The sequence below is a fragment of the Eupeodes corollae genome, chromosome 2, assembly GCF_945859685.1.
Source record: "Eupeodes corollae chromosome 2, idEupCoro1.1, whole genome shotgun sequence".
NCBI classification, from domain to species: Eukaryota; Metazoa; Arthropoda; class Insecta; order Diptera; family Syrphidae; genus Eupeodes; species Eupeodes corollae.
This window is the reverse complement of record NC_079148.1, coordinates 67,769,994-67,788,140: the sequence shown is the minus strand read 5'-3', so window position 1 is coordinate 67,788,140 and position 18,147 is coordinate 67,769,994. Positions and strand designations below refer to the sequence as shown.

The window sequence follows — 18,147 nt, the reverse complement described above, 5'->3', positions numbered from 1 at the left end:
TAAAAAAAAGACAACAAATATGAAAGACAAAAATGTTAGATAGTTAGACTTGCTTCTGTGGTTGTTCTAGTTTTTATAGTTGGGAGAAATAATTTCTAATAGACAGATGACAGTGCTTTTTTCAATAAATGACCCATGCAGCTTTTCATCGACATCTTGTATGATGTTTTGTTATAAGTCTGATATTTGATAGGTGCACATGATCTCAAGATATAAAGAGCATTGGGCTCTTTCTGTTAGCTCCATCCACTTTTCCAAAAAAAAATTCCTAATCTAAGGCAAGATTTGCTACAATTTTGGGTGTACGAGTTTCATTCATATTATTAAAGACTTTATGTGCATAGTCAAAGTAAAGCTTAAATGTTGCAATCTATATAGGAAGTAAACCTGTGGTCATTGGAAGGTGCAATATTTATCAGAGAAAAAATCGAACAAAATTTTCTACGTATTCGTTTTGTTGCAAAACCTAATACATTTCAAATTTTGAAATACATTTTATGAACTTGTGAAAAAGACCAAAATGAATTGTAAATTATCCAATTAAGTGACACGATATTTGAAGATCTCCCCCAAAATTTCAAGACATACTCTGACATTTCTAAACCAATCAGAAATCCACAGAACTGGGCTAAAATCTTACCTATGCCTGATATTTAAGGACTTCCGAGAAATATAATACCTTCCTTAAAATCTCCAAGCATGCCTTATTATTTCAGAGCCTGCCTTCATTTTTTAAGACGTTCCTTGATATTTTAAGACCTTGCATGAAATCTTAAGACCTCCCTTCAAATCTTCAGACTTTTTTTTATATTTCAAGCCCTACCTTAAATCTCAGACATGCCTTAAAATCTCTTATAGATACCTTCCTTAATATTTATGCACCTACCTTAATATTTCAAGACCTTTGTTGATATCTTCAAACATGCCTTGATTTTTTAAGACCTCTCTCGACGTCCTACGTAGGTAAATATCAAGGCAGGTCTTAAAATAATAATAGTGGTCTTTAAATTTTAAAAGAGGTTTTGAGATATCAAGACAAGATTTGAGGGAATGTCTTGATATTTCAAAGCATGTCTTAAAATATCAAGGTAGTTCTGGAAAGAAACCCGATACAATATATGAATATTTCAGTCCGAAAATATGTCTTATTGTCATTATGGAGGTAAGACTAAACCAACTTCATGTATTCGCAACCCTAGTCCGATTGCTTACACAGGCCCACACTTTTCGCCCAGCATAAGTCTTTTGTCTGTCCCTAACATGGAACATCTGCTAGAAAGACTACACATTGTCTAATCATCAGGTATGAGCGCAGGTTTTGATATTTTAAGTCCGGTCTTTAAAAGTCACCACAGGTCTGATATTTTATCCATTGATATTTAAAGACCTGTGTTTATTTTTTAATAATTTATTCCTACTTATCATAATATATCTTACAGGATTTTCAGGACATCCGTTGAAATCTCCAGAAGTCCCTTAGACCTTAAGTAATTGAAGGAAGGAATAAGAACAATTTATTTTAACTTCCTTTCGTTATAAGTTTAACTACATAATAAATAACTTCTAGACCTTGCGTCGAACGTAGTAGTTCTAATTCATTAATGAGTTGTTTATGATGTTAGCCTTATCATTAATACAAGTTTCCAGAATACTAAAAACCCGCTAACTCTCGATTTTACTATTTTTGACGCTAATGGAATATCTAGTGAACTAAATCTGAAAAAGATAATGAAAGGTATTTCAAATAAACTGCTATAATTTATAAGTTGTTATCTGTTTAATGTGCAAATTTTAACACGGAATTGTTTATGAAGAAAGACTGAGTAAGTGTTAGTTATTAAGTTAAGAAAGTTCTACCCTATTTTGCAAATACATACTTGCATACGCCTTACACCCACTTCGTCACATTCATGGCAGCATAAAACACTTTTTTAAGCCTGGAGTAGCTTTATACACTTGCGGACATTTAATCGTACATAACTCAAATGAAATATACTAAGTAGGTATACAAGTTCGTAGCTATTTTGTACAAGGGGTTCATTGCCCACATTACTTTAAATAATGTTCTTTCAAAATAATTTCTTATTTTTTTAGTTGAGCTTTTGAAAAAAATACAACATTACAAGAGACGGGCGACGCGCGACGCGACGTAATACAAACATAAAATAAGAAAAATAATCATCCCTAATTATATTGCTTCTACTCTCAAACATGGAGTTTCTAGGTTTGGAGCTCCTGTCCTGTGCTTAGTTTTATGTATGAGAATTTGCGCACCTTTTGTCTTTACACTCGTATTATAATCTAGAACAGTCACTCGTCGTCATCTTCTTTGATGCACAGTTTATTATTTCCGTATAAATGTCTGAGAACCCTTGAATCCTCTTCTCTGCATCGTTTTATCTTGTATGCAGGTCGTCCTTTTTAACACTGTAAAGAAGATATACTTCTTCTTTTTTTTTCAATTTAAACTTAATTTTCTACATTTTTTCTTTTCAAAGGAGCTTGCTTATAATATATATTTTTTTGCTTTTTCATTCCAGAAATGGAGTCAGCGTTGAAGGAGCCACTCACAAACAAGTTGTTGACTTAATAAAATCTGGGGGAGATTGTTTAACTCTGACTGTTATATCAGTAACACAGCAAGTATGTTTGAATTAAAAGTTTAATAGTATAAATTTATAAAATATTTTATTTTCATTTATCAGGAAGCAGAAAGACTGGAACCGCAAGAAGACCAAAGTGGTTATTCATACATCGACTATTCTGAAAAGCGATCATTGCCAATAAGGTAAGTTAAGCAACTAACAATCAAAAACAGTTAAGATAAGATATATTCTTTTTTCTAGCATCCCAGACTATAACATTATTAATCGAAATGGCGAACGCTACATTGTGTTCAACATTCACATGGCGGGCCGCCAACTATGCTCGCGGCGATATCGTGAATTTTCCAACCTACATGCGATACTACGAAAAGAATTCGTAGGCTTCAATTTTCCAAAGCTGCCAGGCAAATGGCCATTCCAACTAAGCGAACAACAACTAGACAGTCGTCGTCGTGGTCTCGAACAGTATCTCGAGAAAGTTTGTGCGGTTCGTGTGATAGCCGAAAGTGATGCAGTTCAAGATTTTCTTACCGATTCGGAAGATGATCTATCTGCATCTCCAGTGGACATAAAGGTGATGCTGCCGCATCACGAAGTTGTTACGGTATCAGTAAAGAAATCAGCAAATGCACAGCTTGTCTGGGAGGTTCTTGTGCAAAGGGCGAATCTCACATCTTATACTCAGCAATATTTCTATCTATTTGAGATTGTGGAGTATAATTTTGAAAGGAAATTGCAACCGCATGAAGTGCCACATCAACTCTATGTTCAGAATTACAGTACTGCGTCGAGTACATGCTTGTGTGTACGACGATGGTTATTTTCTATAACTAAAGAATTATCTCTTCCCGATGGAGAGCAGGCGGCGAAATTTATATTTTATCAGGTTAGGATATTTTTTGTTTTATATTTAAATGAAATATATTTATTTAATTTTATTTCACAGTCTGTAGATGAAGTGAATCGTGGCAATATTAGAGCCGAAGGACGGTTATATGAGTTGAAAGCTCTACAAGATGCCAAAAAAGCATCTGAATATTTGGCATTAGCTAGAACTTTACCTGGATATGGTGATGTTGTATTTCCCCACTGTTCCTGTGATAGTCGCAAAGAAGGGCATGTAGTTCCAGCTGTTGGTTAGTATAGAATCAAAAATATTTTTTATAGAAACTATGCTTTTAAAATATACTTTTAAAATTAGTTAATTTTTAAAAATTTAAATGCTAAATGTTAGAGTATTTTTTTTTTCAAATTAATATTTTGTTCATATCTGTCGATTATTATTTTGAAAATATTTTTGGCATGCAGTTACGTTGGGCTTATAAATATAAGTTATATATGAAATTTGTTAAAAAATGTTGACCCATTTTTGAGACATTGAATTTTGAAAAAAATCCAGATCCAAAAAATTAGACATTTTTAATAAACAAATATTATAGTCCAGTAAGACAAGGGCTTCATCTCTGAATGAGCTATAGTAAAGTGATAATTTGTTTGCACTTTCCTTTAAGTGTTTTTAACATTAAGTAAAAAGTCTCATTAAAATTTGTGCCCCCGTCGTTAGTTGTCAACCGCCAAACTTCCCGACACCTGCTTTTTCGTGGATCTCCGTCTCTATATTCCAATAGTGTTAACAACATAACTAAAATTGTCAGCTATACTATTTGCTAAAATGTTGTGTCGGCAAATTTATTAAACACAAGTCACTCCATTCGTGATAGCACTCGCGACCAATGGCCTTAAAAGCAATCCACGTCCACCTCTAAAAGACCTGCATTCTCGTCTCCAAATTTGGCTCGTCTTTCTTTGAGGAATAAAAACAGTTCACCTGCTACCTCTTATGTTAAAAAGGTAGACTTTCCTAATTCTGTTTCTCTTTCCCTTTCCGCTGGTGCTGCTGGTAGTAAGCTTAAAAATAAAAACACTACGAATCTCAATGCTACCTCCGATAAAGGTAAGAGAAATACAAAAAATGGAAACAATATGCTAAATGGAAAAAAATGTTGTTCTTCGTGATGTTGCTGTTGTTGCTGGTGAATGAAATCCTAACTAGTCTGGATGCGGAGTGTTTCAGAGTGATAGCTTATGCGGACGACGCACGTTGCTATAGCAGTTTCAGGAAAGCATCTTAATATCCTAAAAGAACTCTTACAAAATGCCTTAGACAGACTAATACTTTTGGCTGATCGGTGTGGACTGGGTGTTAACCCACACAAAACCGATCTGGTCTTATTTTCGAGGAGATACAAAATTCCATTTGTGAACCCTCCTTATATTAAAGGAATCCAATTAAAATTCTCAGACGAGGACAAATACCTGGGTCTTGTCTTAGACAAAAAACTAAATTGGAAACGCAACGTACAGGAAAGAGTCAAAAAAGCTACTGTAGCTCTCTTTTCTTGCAAAAAAGCTATTGGTAATAAATGGGGTTTACAGCCCACAATCACGCATTGGCTATACACATCGGTAATCAGACCGATTTTAACGTACGGTGTGGCAGTATGGTGGACTGCTTTAGAGAAAGGTATAAACAGGGATAAGTTAAATAAGTCCAACGTTCAGCCTGTATAAGCGGATCGCTTCGCACGACCCCGTCTGCGGCACTGGACACCTTGCTCTACCTTACACCTCTTGACATATTTAGCAAACAAATAGCTGCAAGCTCGGCTATTCGCCTCAATGCTTCGTCGCAGTGGACTAACAACAACATTGGCCACTCCGTAATTCTAAGGTAGTTAGAATCAATTCCAAAGCACACAGACTACACCATCCCCCAACTACAATTCGACAGCAATTTCCAGATTTCTATACCTACCAGATCTTTTTGGGAGGATAGGACATTCTTGGAGGATGAGTCAATCCATTTTTACACAGATGGCTCAAAAACCAAAGAAGGGGTTGGTGGTAGTGTGTACTCTGAACGACTGAAATTAAGTCTCTCATTCCGCCTTCCCAATCATTGTAGCGTGTCCCAGGCGGAACTTTTGGCGATTAAGGAAGTCTTGTCTTGGCTCAAAGAAAACGTGATATCAACATCTGATATCCGTATTTTCTCCGACAGCCAGGCCGCTATCAAATCTCTGGTACAGTACAGCCCATCCTACCACGTTTGGCAAGTACTGGCATACCAATCGCTACTTGTAAACTGCTACTAATGCAAGACGCTGCGAGGAGGGCAGGCACCAGGTGGACCAACATCACCACGTGTCAAGCCACAAAAAACATCTGGCCAACACTGGATTTAAAACGTTCAAGGTGCTTGCTCTCTCTAAGCAGATCGCATATAAGCTCGATAATAGGTGTCATAACCGGACACTGTCTAATAGGAAAGCACGCCACGAGACTAGGCGTATTCTCTAATGACTTTTGCAGAAGCTATATGGACGAGGAAGAGGAAGAAACGGTTCTTCATCTTCTCTGCACATGCCCTGCTCTAGCTCGAAAACGCAAGAATTACCTAGGAGAATTCTTCTTTAACGATCTAAACGATCTAAATCATATCAGTATAATCAGCCTCTCACGTTTCGTAAGGGACTCTAACTGGTTCCATTGAGCTTAGGAGGAAGCCTCAAGATTCATGTGGTATCACAATAAGCCATTAAACTGGCCTAAGTGTGTCCGTTTCCATCTTGGACAGCCACTATAACCTAACCTAACCTAACCTGTTGCTGCTAAAGCTCTTAATGGTGTTGTTGTTGGTGAAGCTGTCAGTTCTTTTGATGCAAGCTCATATTGTATCGCTGTTGTTGTTACTAATGATGATGCAGTCGATGGCGGGGCTTGTGCAGTACTGTACAAGATAGTGCTAGTGCTGTGCAAGGCAGTTATTTACCAAAAGCTGTAAATCATGAAATTGTTGCTGATAATATTATGAATCCAAGCTTGTCTTGCTATGGTTGTTAATGGTGATGATGCGGACGTTGGCGCAGCTAGTATTAGTGCTGTGCAAGATAGTGCTAGCTCTGTGCAAGGCAATGATTTACCAAATACTGTAATTCATGAAACTCTTGCTGTTGACATGGTGGATGATGAATTTGTGCCTATGATTTCAGCGGTCAATGCTGGTATTAATGAAAACAATCCATACGCTACCACTCCAGATGAAGTTATTGCATTTGTTTCCACTAGCCTGGGAATAGATGCATCTCTTTTTGTGTGAAAAACTCCTTGGAGAAGGACGTAGTGATAACAACCTAACAGCGAATGGTTTAAAGTCTACATATGTTCGTCTTTCGTCATTAAATAATTATTTCCACAATGCAAGTGGCCTCCGAACCAAAGTACCCGATCTCTTTAAAAATACAAGTGTTACATATTATGATATTATCATCATTGTTGAGTCATGGCTTTATAACGGAATTGTCTCTTCAGAACTATTTGATTGCAGTATCTACAACGTTTGTCGTCGCGATCGATCTAAATCATCTAGACAACGTGGATCCTACATTTTCTCTAAAGAACTTAAATGCTTTTTCCAGAGGAAATGTGTTTTTTATTGTAAGTTATGTTCCTCCAAGTAGCTCACTTGATTTGTATGAAAAACATATTAGCAATATTGATTTTATTAATAATCTTTGTTCTATATCTGATAATTTATGTGTCTTAGGTGATTTTAATTTATCTGATATACATTGGAATTGGTCTGAAACGGATAAAATTGTATTTCCATTTAATATTAAACAAGATCTCGAAGTTACATTTATTGATTTTTTAAATTCTTTAAACTTAGTACAAGTTAATCATATCGATAATACTTTAGGAAAAATATTAGACTTAATTTTTATATGTTGTGATGAAATAAAAGTTAATTTAAGTAATGCAACTTTTTTTCTTTTAAACGAATCCATTTAAATTCAAAACTGTTAGATCGTATAATTTCTCTAAAACTAAATTTGTTCAACTAAATACTTATTTCTCTGACATTGATTGGTTAAATGAATTTATGTTTCTTGATTTAAAAAAATATGTACAACCGCTTCATTGAAATTGTATTAATGGGTTTTGAAAGATTTGTTCCTTATTCTTTCAAAAAAAAATCATCGGATTCACCTTGGATTAATAAGCATCTCCGTGACTTAAAAAGAAAAAACGTAATGCATACGTGAAATACAATAAATCATAAAATCAATCGTATTATGATAATTTTAGTAAATTGCGTAAAGATTTTGTAGTATCTTGAATATTGAAAGTAATATAAAAAACGACAGTAAATCGTTCTGGTCATTTGTCAATTCTAAAAGAAAACCGATAGGGATTCCAAATACCATGTTTTTCAGAGGTGTTGAATCGTCGGATTTAGACTCCATAGTTGAATTGTTTGCTAATTATTCCAAATCCGTTTATTCTCATTCAGGATTTAATAATAGTTCACTAAATAACATAAAAAGTAGGTTTGATATTGGTTCGATCCAGTTAAGTTTTGAAGAAGTTAATTCCGGACTAAAATCACTTCAGTCTAATTATAGTTCTGGACCAGATGGCATTCCTTCGGCAGTGTTGAAAAATTTTTGTGATTCGATCTGTGCCCCGTTACTAAACATATTCAAGAAGTCCCTACAAGAAGGTATTTTTATTGATGAATGGAAACTTTCTTACTTGGTCCCTATACATAAATCAGGTTCTAAAAATGATGTAGAAAATTATAAGGGTATTTGTAAACTCTCCGCAATTCCCAAATTGTTTGAAAGCATGGTGAAAATAAAGCTTGATTTTCTTACAAGTGAATATTTATCAGAAGTACAGCATGGTCTTGTATCCGGTCGATCATCTGTTACCAATTTAACTTATTTCACTTCGTATGTCACTAATGCTATGGAACAAAAATTTCAACTGGGCGCAGTATACACTGACTTTAGTAAAGCCTTTGATTCTGTGAATCACCAAATACTTCTAAAAAAACTTGAGATTTTTGGTTTTCATTCTCACTTTCTTCGTTGGTTATCATCATATTTATCTTGTAAAACACATCAAGTTAAGATTGGAGATACATACTCTAAGGAAATTCAGTGTACATCAGGTGTCCCGCAAGGTAGCCACCTAGGTCCGCTCCTTTTCATAACGTTCGTTAACGATATTGTCTCGGTCTTTAATTATTGTGAATGCTCATTATATGCGGACGATCTGAAAATATTTTCAAAAGTTTCGAGTTTGGACGATTGTCAACTTTTACAATCTGACATTGATTCTTTATCAAATTGGTGTCACATCAATAGCCTTAAATTGAATATCAAAAAGTGTAACACGATTTCTTTTTGCAGAAAATCTCATATTTTTTGTATTCAACTATGAATTGAATCTGTGGATTTAGACAGGGTTTCAAGTATTGAAGACTGAGTTATTCTTGATTCCCAACTTTCTTTTAAAGGTCATTTCGATTATTTGGTTCCTAAGGCTAACTCGCTAGTAGGTTTCATAAAACGAAATGGTCCATCTCTTCTTACCTTGGTACCAATCTATGTTCCCGCTAGGTCTATGAGAGCTAGAATCTTCTTATTCCAAAGAATTCACATGACAAATTATGGTAGTAATGAAACTTTATCAAGATCTATTATATATTTTAATGAAGTGTCTTCAAATATTGACTTTTTTAATCTTAATCGTAATAAATTTAAAACTGAAGTATTATATTTATTCACTTTTTAAATTGCTCTTGGAGTCTATAAGCTTATATCTGTTAGGTGTAATATTGCTTGTAGATTAAATAAATAAACTAGTTATCTTTTGCAAATAGTGTATATTATCAAAAACAAGAAGCGTAGAAATCGGGTTTAAAAATGAATTTCCGGAGCCAACTACAAAAATGGTATCAAATCTCAACTTTCAACACCCCCACTAAATTGTTATACTTTTATACCAATGAGAGTACAACAGTTGTTAAGTTTTATAACAGGGAGTCCTTTGGTTAGAACATCAGCAGGCATCTCTTCAGTTTTCAAATATTCTCCTTTTAATTTATTGTCTTCTATAAGATCTCGAATGAAATGATGCCTTATATCGATGTGCTTTGAACGTGCGTGATAAACGTTGTTTTTAGATATGTTTATTGCACTTTTGTTATCGCATTGCAATATAAGTTCTTGATTCCAATTAATTAGTTCTCGCAATAAAAATTGAAGCCAAAGTGCGTCTTGAGATGTTGAGGCTAAGGCCATATACTCAGCCTCTGTGGTGGAGAGAGCGACAGTAGGTTGTTTCTTTACATTCCACGAAATAGGTCCTCCTTGGTATTTAAAGAGATAACCTGTAGTTGATTTTCAGTCATCTGAGTCACTAGCCCAGTCAGCATCCGAAAATCCTTCTAAACATCTTTCAATATCTCGAGTGTATTCTAGCTTGTAATTTATTGTTCCTTATATATAACGGAAAAGTCGTTTAACCGCTATCCAATGAGATTTTGAAGGATTATTATTAAATGTTGATAAAGCCCCACTGCAAAGGATAAATATGGGCGACGTACTTGTGCTGCATATAAAATGCTTCCAATAGCTTCTTGATATGGTACGGTTTTCATGTAATCAGTTTCGTGTTTGTTTTTTTGATGTGTTTCTTTAATAAGCTTTTGGTTAATATCTAAGGGTGTGGATACCGGAATCCACAATCCTCTATGTTGAATCGCTTGAGAATATTCGTCAAGTATGTCCGTTGGTCTATCCATAACTTTTCCTTCTCTCGATCGCGAGTTATTTGAATACCAAGCACAAATTTAGCTCCTCCAAAATCTTTCATCTCAAATGACTTAGCCAAATTTTTCTTGATAATTCTTTTTTCATCTTTATTATTTGTAGAAATCAGTATGTCGTCTACGTAAATAGCGACGAAAGCTTTATCTGTGTTGTTTGCCTTGTAATAAATACACGGATCGGTTTTTGATTGTTAAAGTCCAATTTTCTTTAAAGTTTCATCCAATTTCTTATTTCAAACTTTATCAAAACCTTCAGGGAGATTCATGTAAATTTCTTCGTTAAGTTCACTTTGCAGGAAAGCAGTCACAACATCCATATGATAGATATCCAAATCATATCGTACAGCCAAACTTAAAAGTACCCTTATGGACGTGTACCTTACGACGGGAGAGAATATTTCTTGATAATCAATCTAGCTTTATATTTTCCGACATTACCACTTGCATCTTTTTTCGTCTTAAATGTCCATTTGGAATTTATGGCTTTCTTTCCTTTTGCTAAAGAAACTATTTTCCAAGTGCCATTTTTAAAAGAGCTGTTCATTGCTTTTTTCCAGTCAGAAATATGTTCGCTCTTCATTGCCTCAGCGACAGTCTTTGGATCTTCATCATTGTTGCTGGCCACGTACGATAGATAACCGTATCTTTCAGGTGGATTTCTTATTCTGGTAGATTGTCTTATTCCTCTCTCAGATATGACTCCTTCTAAAGATTCTTCAATATCCAAAAATCAATTTTTACTTGCCGTTTCGTCACTTATTTCATTTCTTGAAATCACTGATGGAATTTCGTCTTCATTCCCCACTGAATCATATCCTGTAAAAATATCACAATAAGATGTATCGTTTGTCTCACCATCTTTTGGAAAAATTTACTCATGGAAAACTACGTCTCGACTTATTATGACTTCTTTTTTCTTAACGTCATAGAAGCGATATGATTTTGAGTTTGTGCAGTATCCGATAAAAATTACTTCTTTTCCTTTGGCATCGAGTTTCTTCCGCTTTTCTTTTGGAATGTAAATAACTGCTTGACAACCGAAAACTTTAAGATGCTGCAGATTCACTCTTCTTCCACTCCAGATTTCTTCAGGTGTTTTTTCTTTTATACCTTTGCAAGGTGTTCTGTTCGTTAAATAAATTGCCGTATTTGCAGCTTCAGCCCAAAAACGTCTGTGTAAACTAGACTCGATGAGAAGACAAGCGCTTTTTCGATTATGGTTCTATTCATTCTTTCTGCCAACCCGTTTTGTTGTGGAGAATAAGGAACCGTTGTTTGATGTTGAATGCCTGCATCTGCTAGAATATTAGATAGATAGATAGATAGATAAGTTCTTTATTTTCTCAGTTTTATTATAAGTACAATATTTCATAATAAAAGATATACAAAGCATGGCTTTATAAGCCGTCTGCCGAAAAAAAAAACTAATTAAATAAACAACCAAAAGAAAAAAAAAGTACAATTTAAGTAAAAAGAGAGAATATTTCACAAAATAAGTTTCATAGTTAAAAAAAAGAAAAATATAAATATAAATATAAATATTAAAGAAAACAGTTTTTTTTTTTTAATTATTATTTTCATAATGTGACTTTTAGTTTAGTCAAAACAAAAAAAATTAAGGAAAAAAAATAAAAATATTGATAATGGGCTTTTAGTTTAGCTAAAACAGATAATAGTTTGTAAGTGAGAAAAAAAAGCAAAAAAAATAGGAAAAGAACTGCATTTTTCTCAAGTTTTTTTTATTTAATTTTTCAATTTTAAGGACTTTTAATTTGGTTAAAAACGAGAAAAAAAGGAGAAGATACAATCACATTAACATCTTCTTACAACTCAAAACAAACTCAAACACTCGTTTCGATATTTTCGTGCATGTGAGACATAGCGTATAAGAGGCTTCCAGCCACGATCTCCGTTTAGTACACTGACACATTCCTCTTGGGAAAGGAAACTAGAATAAAAGTAGAGCCTTCGGATTTCCTGTAATATTGGACAAAGTGCTAAAAAATGCAAAACATCTTCGTTTTGACTAAGGTTGCAAAGGGAGCACACAGGGTTTAAGTCTGTTCTATGTGGTCTATAATTCAAATCGAGCATTTCCGTTCTTATCTTGAAGATCAAGCTCATTTCAGAAACTGTAAACTCTTCTCTAAAATAGTTTCTTTCACCAAGATTCAGATTAAGTTGTCTGTATATATTCCTGGATGTTGATGCAGCCCCTCTCGCAACACAAAGCCTATACATCGAGTCATCTATAACAGAGATACATTCATATAGTGCATTTTTTAATGCTTCCACATTGTCCACTGGGAATGATATTGAAAGGTTATGTGCTACAGCAAGATCATACCAATTTTTGACCGGACTATATCCACAACTAAAACAAATTTTAAGGAGTCTTTTTTGCAAGTTATGGTCAGATCGCTTCATAACTCTGATCATAAAATCGGCGTTAGCTTTTAAGTTTTTCAAGAAAATTTGTGGTAAGCCTGACTCTAGGTGGATAGCATAATTAGGAGTGTTAATAGGTAACCTAAAAATTCGCTTGAAAAAATACCTCTGTATATTTTCCATTTCCTCCAACTGTTCGAAACCATATACTTCATTACCATAGCAAAAACAAGTATTCACGGTGGCATTGAAGACTTTGAATTTTGAGATTGGATCTACGAGTTTATTTGCGAAGAACTGGGGCCAAATTGTATTTATTGCAATTTTTGCAGCGGTTGTTTTTTCTTTGATAAAGGTTTGAATTTTAAGATTATATGTCATTGTATACCCAAGATACTTAAATTCATTTACGACCTCAATCATCTCACCATCTAAAGTCCAATTCCGCCCATAGCCAGTTGATCTATTTCGAGATCTGAAAACCATTATTTTGGATTTGGTGGTATTTATTCTAAGATCCCATAGATCACAAAACTGTTTCAGCTTGTTTATCTGGAGCTGTAGAGTAAGCGGACTGTCTGATAAGATCACTAGATCGTCAGCATAAAACAAGACTTTAAGTGTAATATCCCCGAACTGAACTCCCCCAGGTATACTGTTTTCGACATCTTTCATATACAGTGCAAACATGAGAGGGCTTAGAACACATCCTTGAGGGACACCTGCTTCACAGCTAAATTCTCTAGATACTTTTCCACCATTCTGAACAGATGCTATCGTGTTTTCGAGAATTTTTTCGTAGACTCTGATAAATTTAGTAGATAGTCCAAGTGCTGAGAGCTTATAGAGTAAGGACCTCCTATTAATAGTGTCAAAAGCCGCTTTTAAATCAACGAAAAAGGCATATAAGTTCTGTTTTTTATCAATGAAACGCCTAGCAGTGGTGCTGAGTACAAAAATTTGATCGATAGCTGAAAGGTTGGCTCGAAAACCAGTTTGGAAGCAACTAATTATGTTATTATCTTCTACCCAGGTCGTAAGTCTAGTATAGAGTATTTGTGTAAACACTTTTCTTAATGAGTTAAGCACAGCAATTCCTCTATAGTTCTCTGGCAAATCACAGTTACCTTTTTTAAAAATGGCTGTAATTCGAGACAGACGAAAATTTTCAGGCACTGTCTCTTCAATGAATATTCTATTGAAAAGTTCTAACAGATATTCCAAAAACTCAGGAGTAGCATGTTTATAAAACTCTACTGGGATCCCATCAGATCCAGGTGCTTTGTTATTTTTCATTTTTTTTAAAGCAGCTACAAGTTCAACCATTGTAAGATTGGAATCCAGTTCAGAAATAATGACATTAGGGAATGCAAAGCTTATTGTGTTTACATAGATTAGAGTCAGGCAGAAGTAGAGTTTCAAAATAATTAGCAAGTAGATTTTCATCAATTGTGAACAATACCCTCCTATTCCCCCCACTCAACAATTGTACTGTCTTCCAAAAAGATTTCGAGTCCTTGCATTCAACGAGCTTAGAAGCAGTGTTTTTTAAATAAATTTCTTTTTTGAGATTGCACAACCTTTTGTATTCTTGGTTTGATTGTAAATACAGTGATTTAAAAACTGCGCTATTTGTTTTTCTATATAGTTTTAAGAAAGCGAAAGATTTTCTCCTACTTTTTTTGCATTCTTCGTCGTACCATACAGACTGAAATGTATTTCTACGTTGGGAAGAAAGTTCTGCAGACTGTCTTATCACTGAAGAAACTATGTGAGTTATAGAATCTATAGAGTCAGATGTCACACTTGGCATCGCAACCAGCTGATGATTAAGTTTATATTTATATCTATTTGCATGTCTTTCTTTCCATTTTAATTTATCATTTCCGGTTGCTTGTAGATTTACTAATAGATTTTCTAATTTGCAAAAGACAATTATAGGGAGATGAGACGAAAAAATAGCTGGATAGGTTTCAAAGTCATCGATTATACTTAGCCATTCACCTTTAATAAGACAGTAGTCTATTACAGAGCAACCCTAAGCAGACACGAAAGTGAAGTTTCCGTTTGAGTCACTTTGAGATGTTCCATTTAAAACGAAAAAACCAAAGTCTTCAATCAATTCTAATAAAAGTTTCCCATTTTGATTTAGACAATTGTCAAAAGATTTTCTTTCGCTAGAAGAGTGGAAATTATTTAAGACCGAATTCATTCTTGCTTTTAATGAAAAACGTAAAGACTTTTCTTGAAAAATCATCAATGAATAGAAGCATTTTCTCTGAACCTCCAATTGATTTTTGTTCATTCGGACTACTAAGATTCTGCTCTAGTACCAATTGAGTTAAGTGGCAGGTGTGCCATTTTACCTTTGATAATGTGATGCAATTGATTTTTGAACTATCGCAATCAATATTCTGCACCACTTTCGGAATCATAGCTTGTGTGGTTTCAATACTTGGATGTCCAACACGCTTGTGCCAAAGTTCAAAGGGTGAAGCTACATTTTTTGTAACTTATGCACTTTGGTTGGGTGGTCTGTTGAGTCGGAACATAATGTTCAGCAAGCTTGCAATTGCAACAACATTACCCCTTTGGACTTTCACTAAACATCCATTCTTGGAAAAAATCATTGAAAAACTCTTCGGAACAATTTTCGAGACAGACAAAAGATTAATGCTTAAGTCAGGAACTTGAAGGACTTTTAAAGATTAAAACTTTTAAAGATTAAACCTCACTTTTTTTGAATTTTCCAATAGATAACTTCATATCGACTTAACTTACACCTTGGACTTGCATTTTAGAATTATTTGCAACAATTACCTCAGAGTTAAGATTTTCCATCTTACTTGAAAAGCATGAACTATTTGAGCACATGTGAGCTGACGCTTCCGAGTCGAAATACCATTCTTCTTTGTCAAGAGCCGTGACGAAAAAATATCCTACCATCGCATTCTTCTTTTCTTGATGGTTCTTATTCTTTTTTGGACATTTAGCAGCAATATGGCCAAATTCGTTGCAGTTGTAACATTTAGGACCCTTAAAGTTCTTATTCCCAAAGTTTTTCTTTTTCTTGCCAACAAAAGCAGTATCTTGACTTGCATCCAAATTAACGTGTTGAAGAAGTTTGGTACTAATACTGTCTCCTGTAATAAGAATCCCAGAGCTTTGGATTCCCATTATCATTGCCTTGTATTCTTCGGGAAGACCAGCTAAAAGCATTGAGCCTATCCATTCTTCAAAAAAAAAAAACTCAAATAGAATGATTAAATATTATAAAATTTTATCGGGAAATTTTTGAGAAAATTAGAATTTTCGTTATTTGACTAAACAACTTGTTTCGGTCTATTAGTTAATTTCTGGTCTTAAAAATGAAAAAAAAAACAATTAACGGAAATCTGCTCAAAACCTTAATTTATAAGTTTGAACTCAATCCACTCAATGGTATAGCAGTGGAGGATAGTACAGAATGCTCAACGTTTGCTCATGGTAAAGTACATGAATAAGCAACGTCTGCAAATTATAAAATTATCCTACCGAAATTTAGAGCTGGTGACTGCAATTTTGAAGGCGTTAACTCAAATTTTTGGTCATTATTCTAGGAAGGCAATAACAGGTTTAGTGCAAAAATATAAGTCTACACATTCGTTTTGTCGTGTTGTCATGCCAGTGAGACAACGGATTGGTAAAAGCTGCCGTTTAGGTGTCCGTAGAAAATCCTCGAAGGCCGTGAGGTCTACCGGGTTCTCAAGAATTTGGTATTGTCCAGGCCACATTATTCATCCACAAAATATTTTGTACATATTTTGTCTCCGACGATAACGATCTTCACGCTACTGTAAATGTCCAGTATTATCGCGCCATGATCACCGATTTATTTTTGACCAGAATTGGAATATATAAACTTTAACGACATGTGGTTTCAACTGGATTGTCCCACACAGCACATCTTACAATTATTAAAGAGTAGGTGGTAGGTAGAAATGGCGATCTCAAGGCAACCTAGCCTGATATTCAATTAGCGCTGTAGTGCGCCGATTTGATACCAAAAACTCGTTTGACTTTTGATTGAAAGAGATAGATTGATAGAGAAGCTTCATAGCGATTATGTTAGAGCCATTTTGTCGCATTGAGAAAAAAGATTAGGTCTTTAATCTTTGCCTCAGATAGCTCATCAAGTTCTTGAAAGAATGCTTTTGCCAAAGCAGGACATTTGTAGAGGAAGGACTATGGTTTCACTTTCTCTTTGGTCACTACAGCTACGGCAAAAGGTGTTGTAAGAGATACCCAACTTCTCTGCATGAACTCCTATAGTCCAATGTCCGGTACAAACCGCAACAATCCTGGCTATGTCTTGCCTTGGCCTGCATAGAAGATCGTTTGTACGGGTTTTGTTATAGGTGGGCCATATCTTTCTAGATATAATGCAGTTGGGTAAATTACTCCACCTTCGGTTTGATTCAGTTTGGTGGATAGAAAAGATTTAACCCTTCATAGCACCAAGAGGAATGTTAACCATTTCCCCAAGTGAGCTATGAAGGGACGATCCTTGCCTGGCTAGCTCGTCAGCCCGTACCACCATGGCCCGGAACCCAGATCAGGGTGACACCGAGGTTAAAATTCAGGCTCGCAAGCTCATCGCGACATTGCTGGACCAATTTAGATGAGGATATGGCCGAGTTAATGGCTTTGACAGCTGCCTGACTGTCTGTAAAGATAGCCACATTTCGGTTTTGGTTTGGGCTTTGTTTAAGCATCTTACATGCCTCCCTTATTGCCAGCAGTTCAGCCTGAAAAACGCTAGCAAAGTAAGGAAGCCTAAAGGATTTCGCTACATTTAGGGACTCAGGAAAGATCCCAGAACCAACTCCGCACTCCATCTTTGAGCCATTAGTAAAGATGGTTGTGTCGAAACCTATCGACACGATGTCATCCTCCTAATCTTCTCTTAATGGGTAAATAACCTTAAAACCCTTACTAAGGTTCAAAGTAGGAGTGCAGTAGTCAGTGTCTACCGAGATAATATCTGATGGAATTAATTTCGAAGTGTTGCTGTGACCATAAGGTTTTGACAACCAGCTATTTGATTCCTTCAGCCTAATAGCGCTGCAGGAAACTATGTATTTAATAAAAAGGTCGATTGGTAGAAGATCCAAAATAAGGTTTAAGGCGTCCGTTGGGTAAGTACGTATGGCCCCTGTGCTGCCCACGCAAGCTGTTCTCTGAACCTTCTTTAGCTTATCAATATTATAGGCTTTACTAAGAGCAGTCCACCACAAAATCGAACCATATGTTAAGATAGGGCGTACTACGGCTGTCTACGTCCATAAAATCATCTTCGATTGAAGTCCCCACTTTTTGCCGAAAGTTTTGCTGCAGGCGTAGAAGACAACACAGGCCTTCTTAACCCGTACTTCAATATTTAGTTTCCAGTTTAGTTTAGGGTCAAGTATAACTCCCAAATATTTTGCACTG

At 35.2% G+C, this 18,147-nt stretch overlaps 1 protein-coding gene across 2 annotated transcripts in view; it reads left to right on the top strand.

The window, feature by feature from the left end:
- Positions 1-18,147, top strand: part of LOC129945354 (sorting nexin-27) — an 83,333-nt gene that overhangs the window by 60,062 nt on the left and 5,124 nt on the right. For both annotated transcript variants that reach the window (XM_056055037.1, XM_056055038.1), the window contains exons 2-5: positions 2,541-2,643; positions 2,706-2,788; positions 2,847-3,492; positions 3,553-3,742. In XM_056055037.1, the coding sequence (XP_055911012.1) occupies positions 2,541-2,643; positions 2,706-2,788; positions 2,847-3,492; positions 3,553-3,742 (1,022 nt within the window). The remainder of the gene's footprint in view (positions 1-2,540; positions 2,644-2,705; positions 2,789-2,846; positions 3,493-3,552; positions 3,743-18,147) is intronic.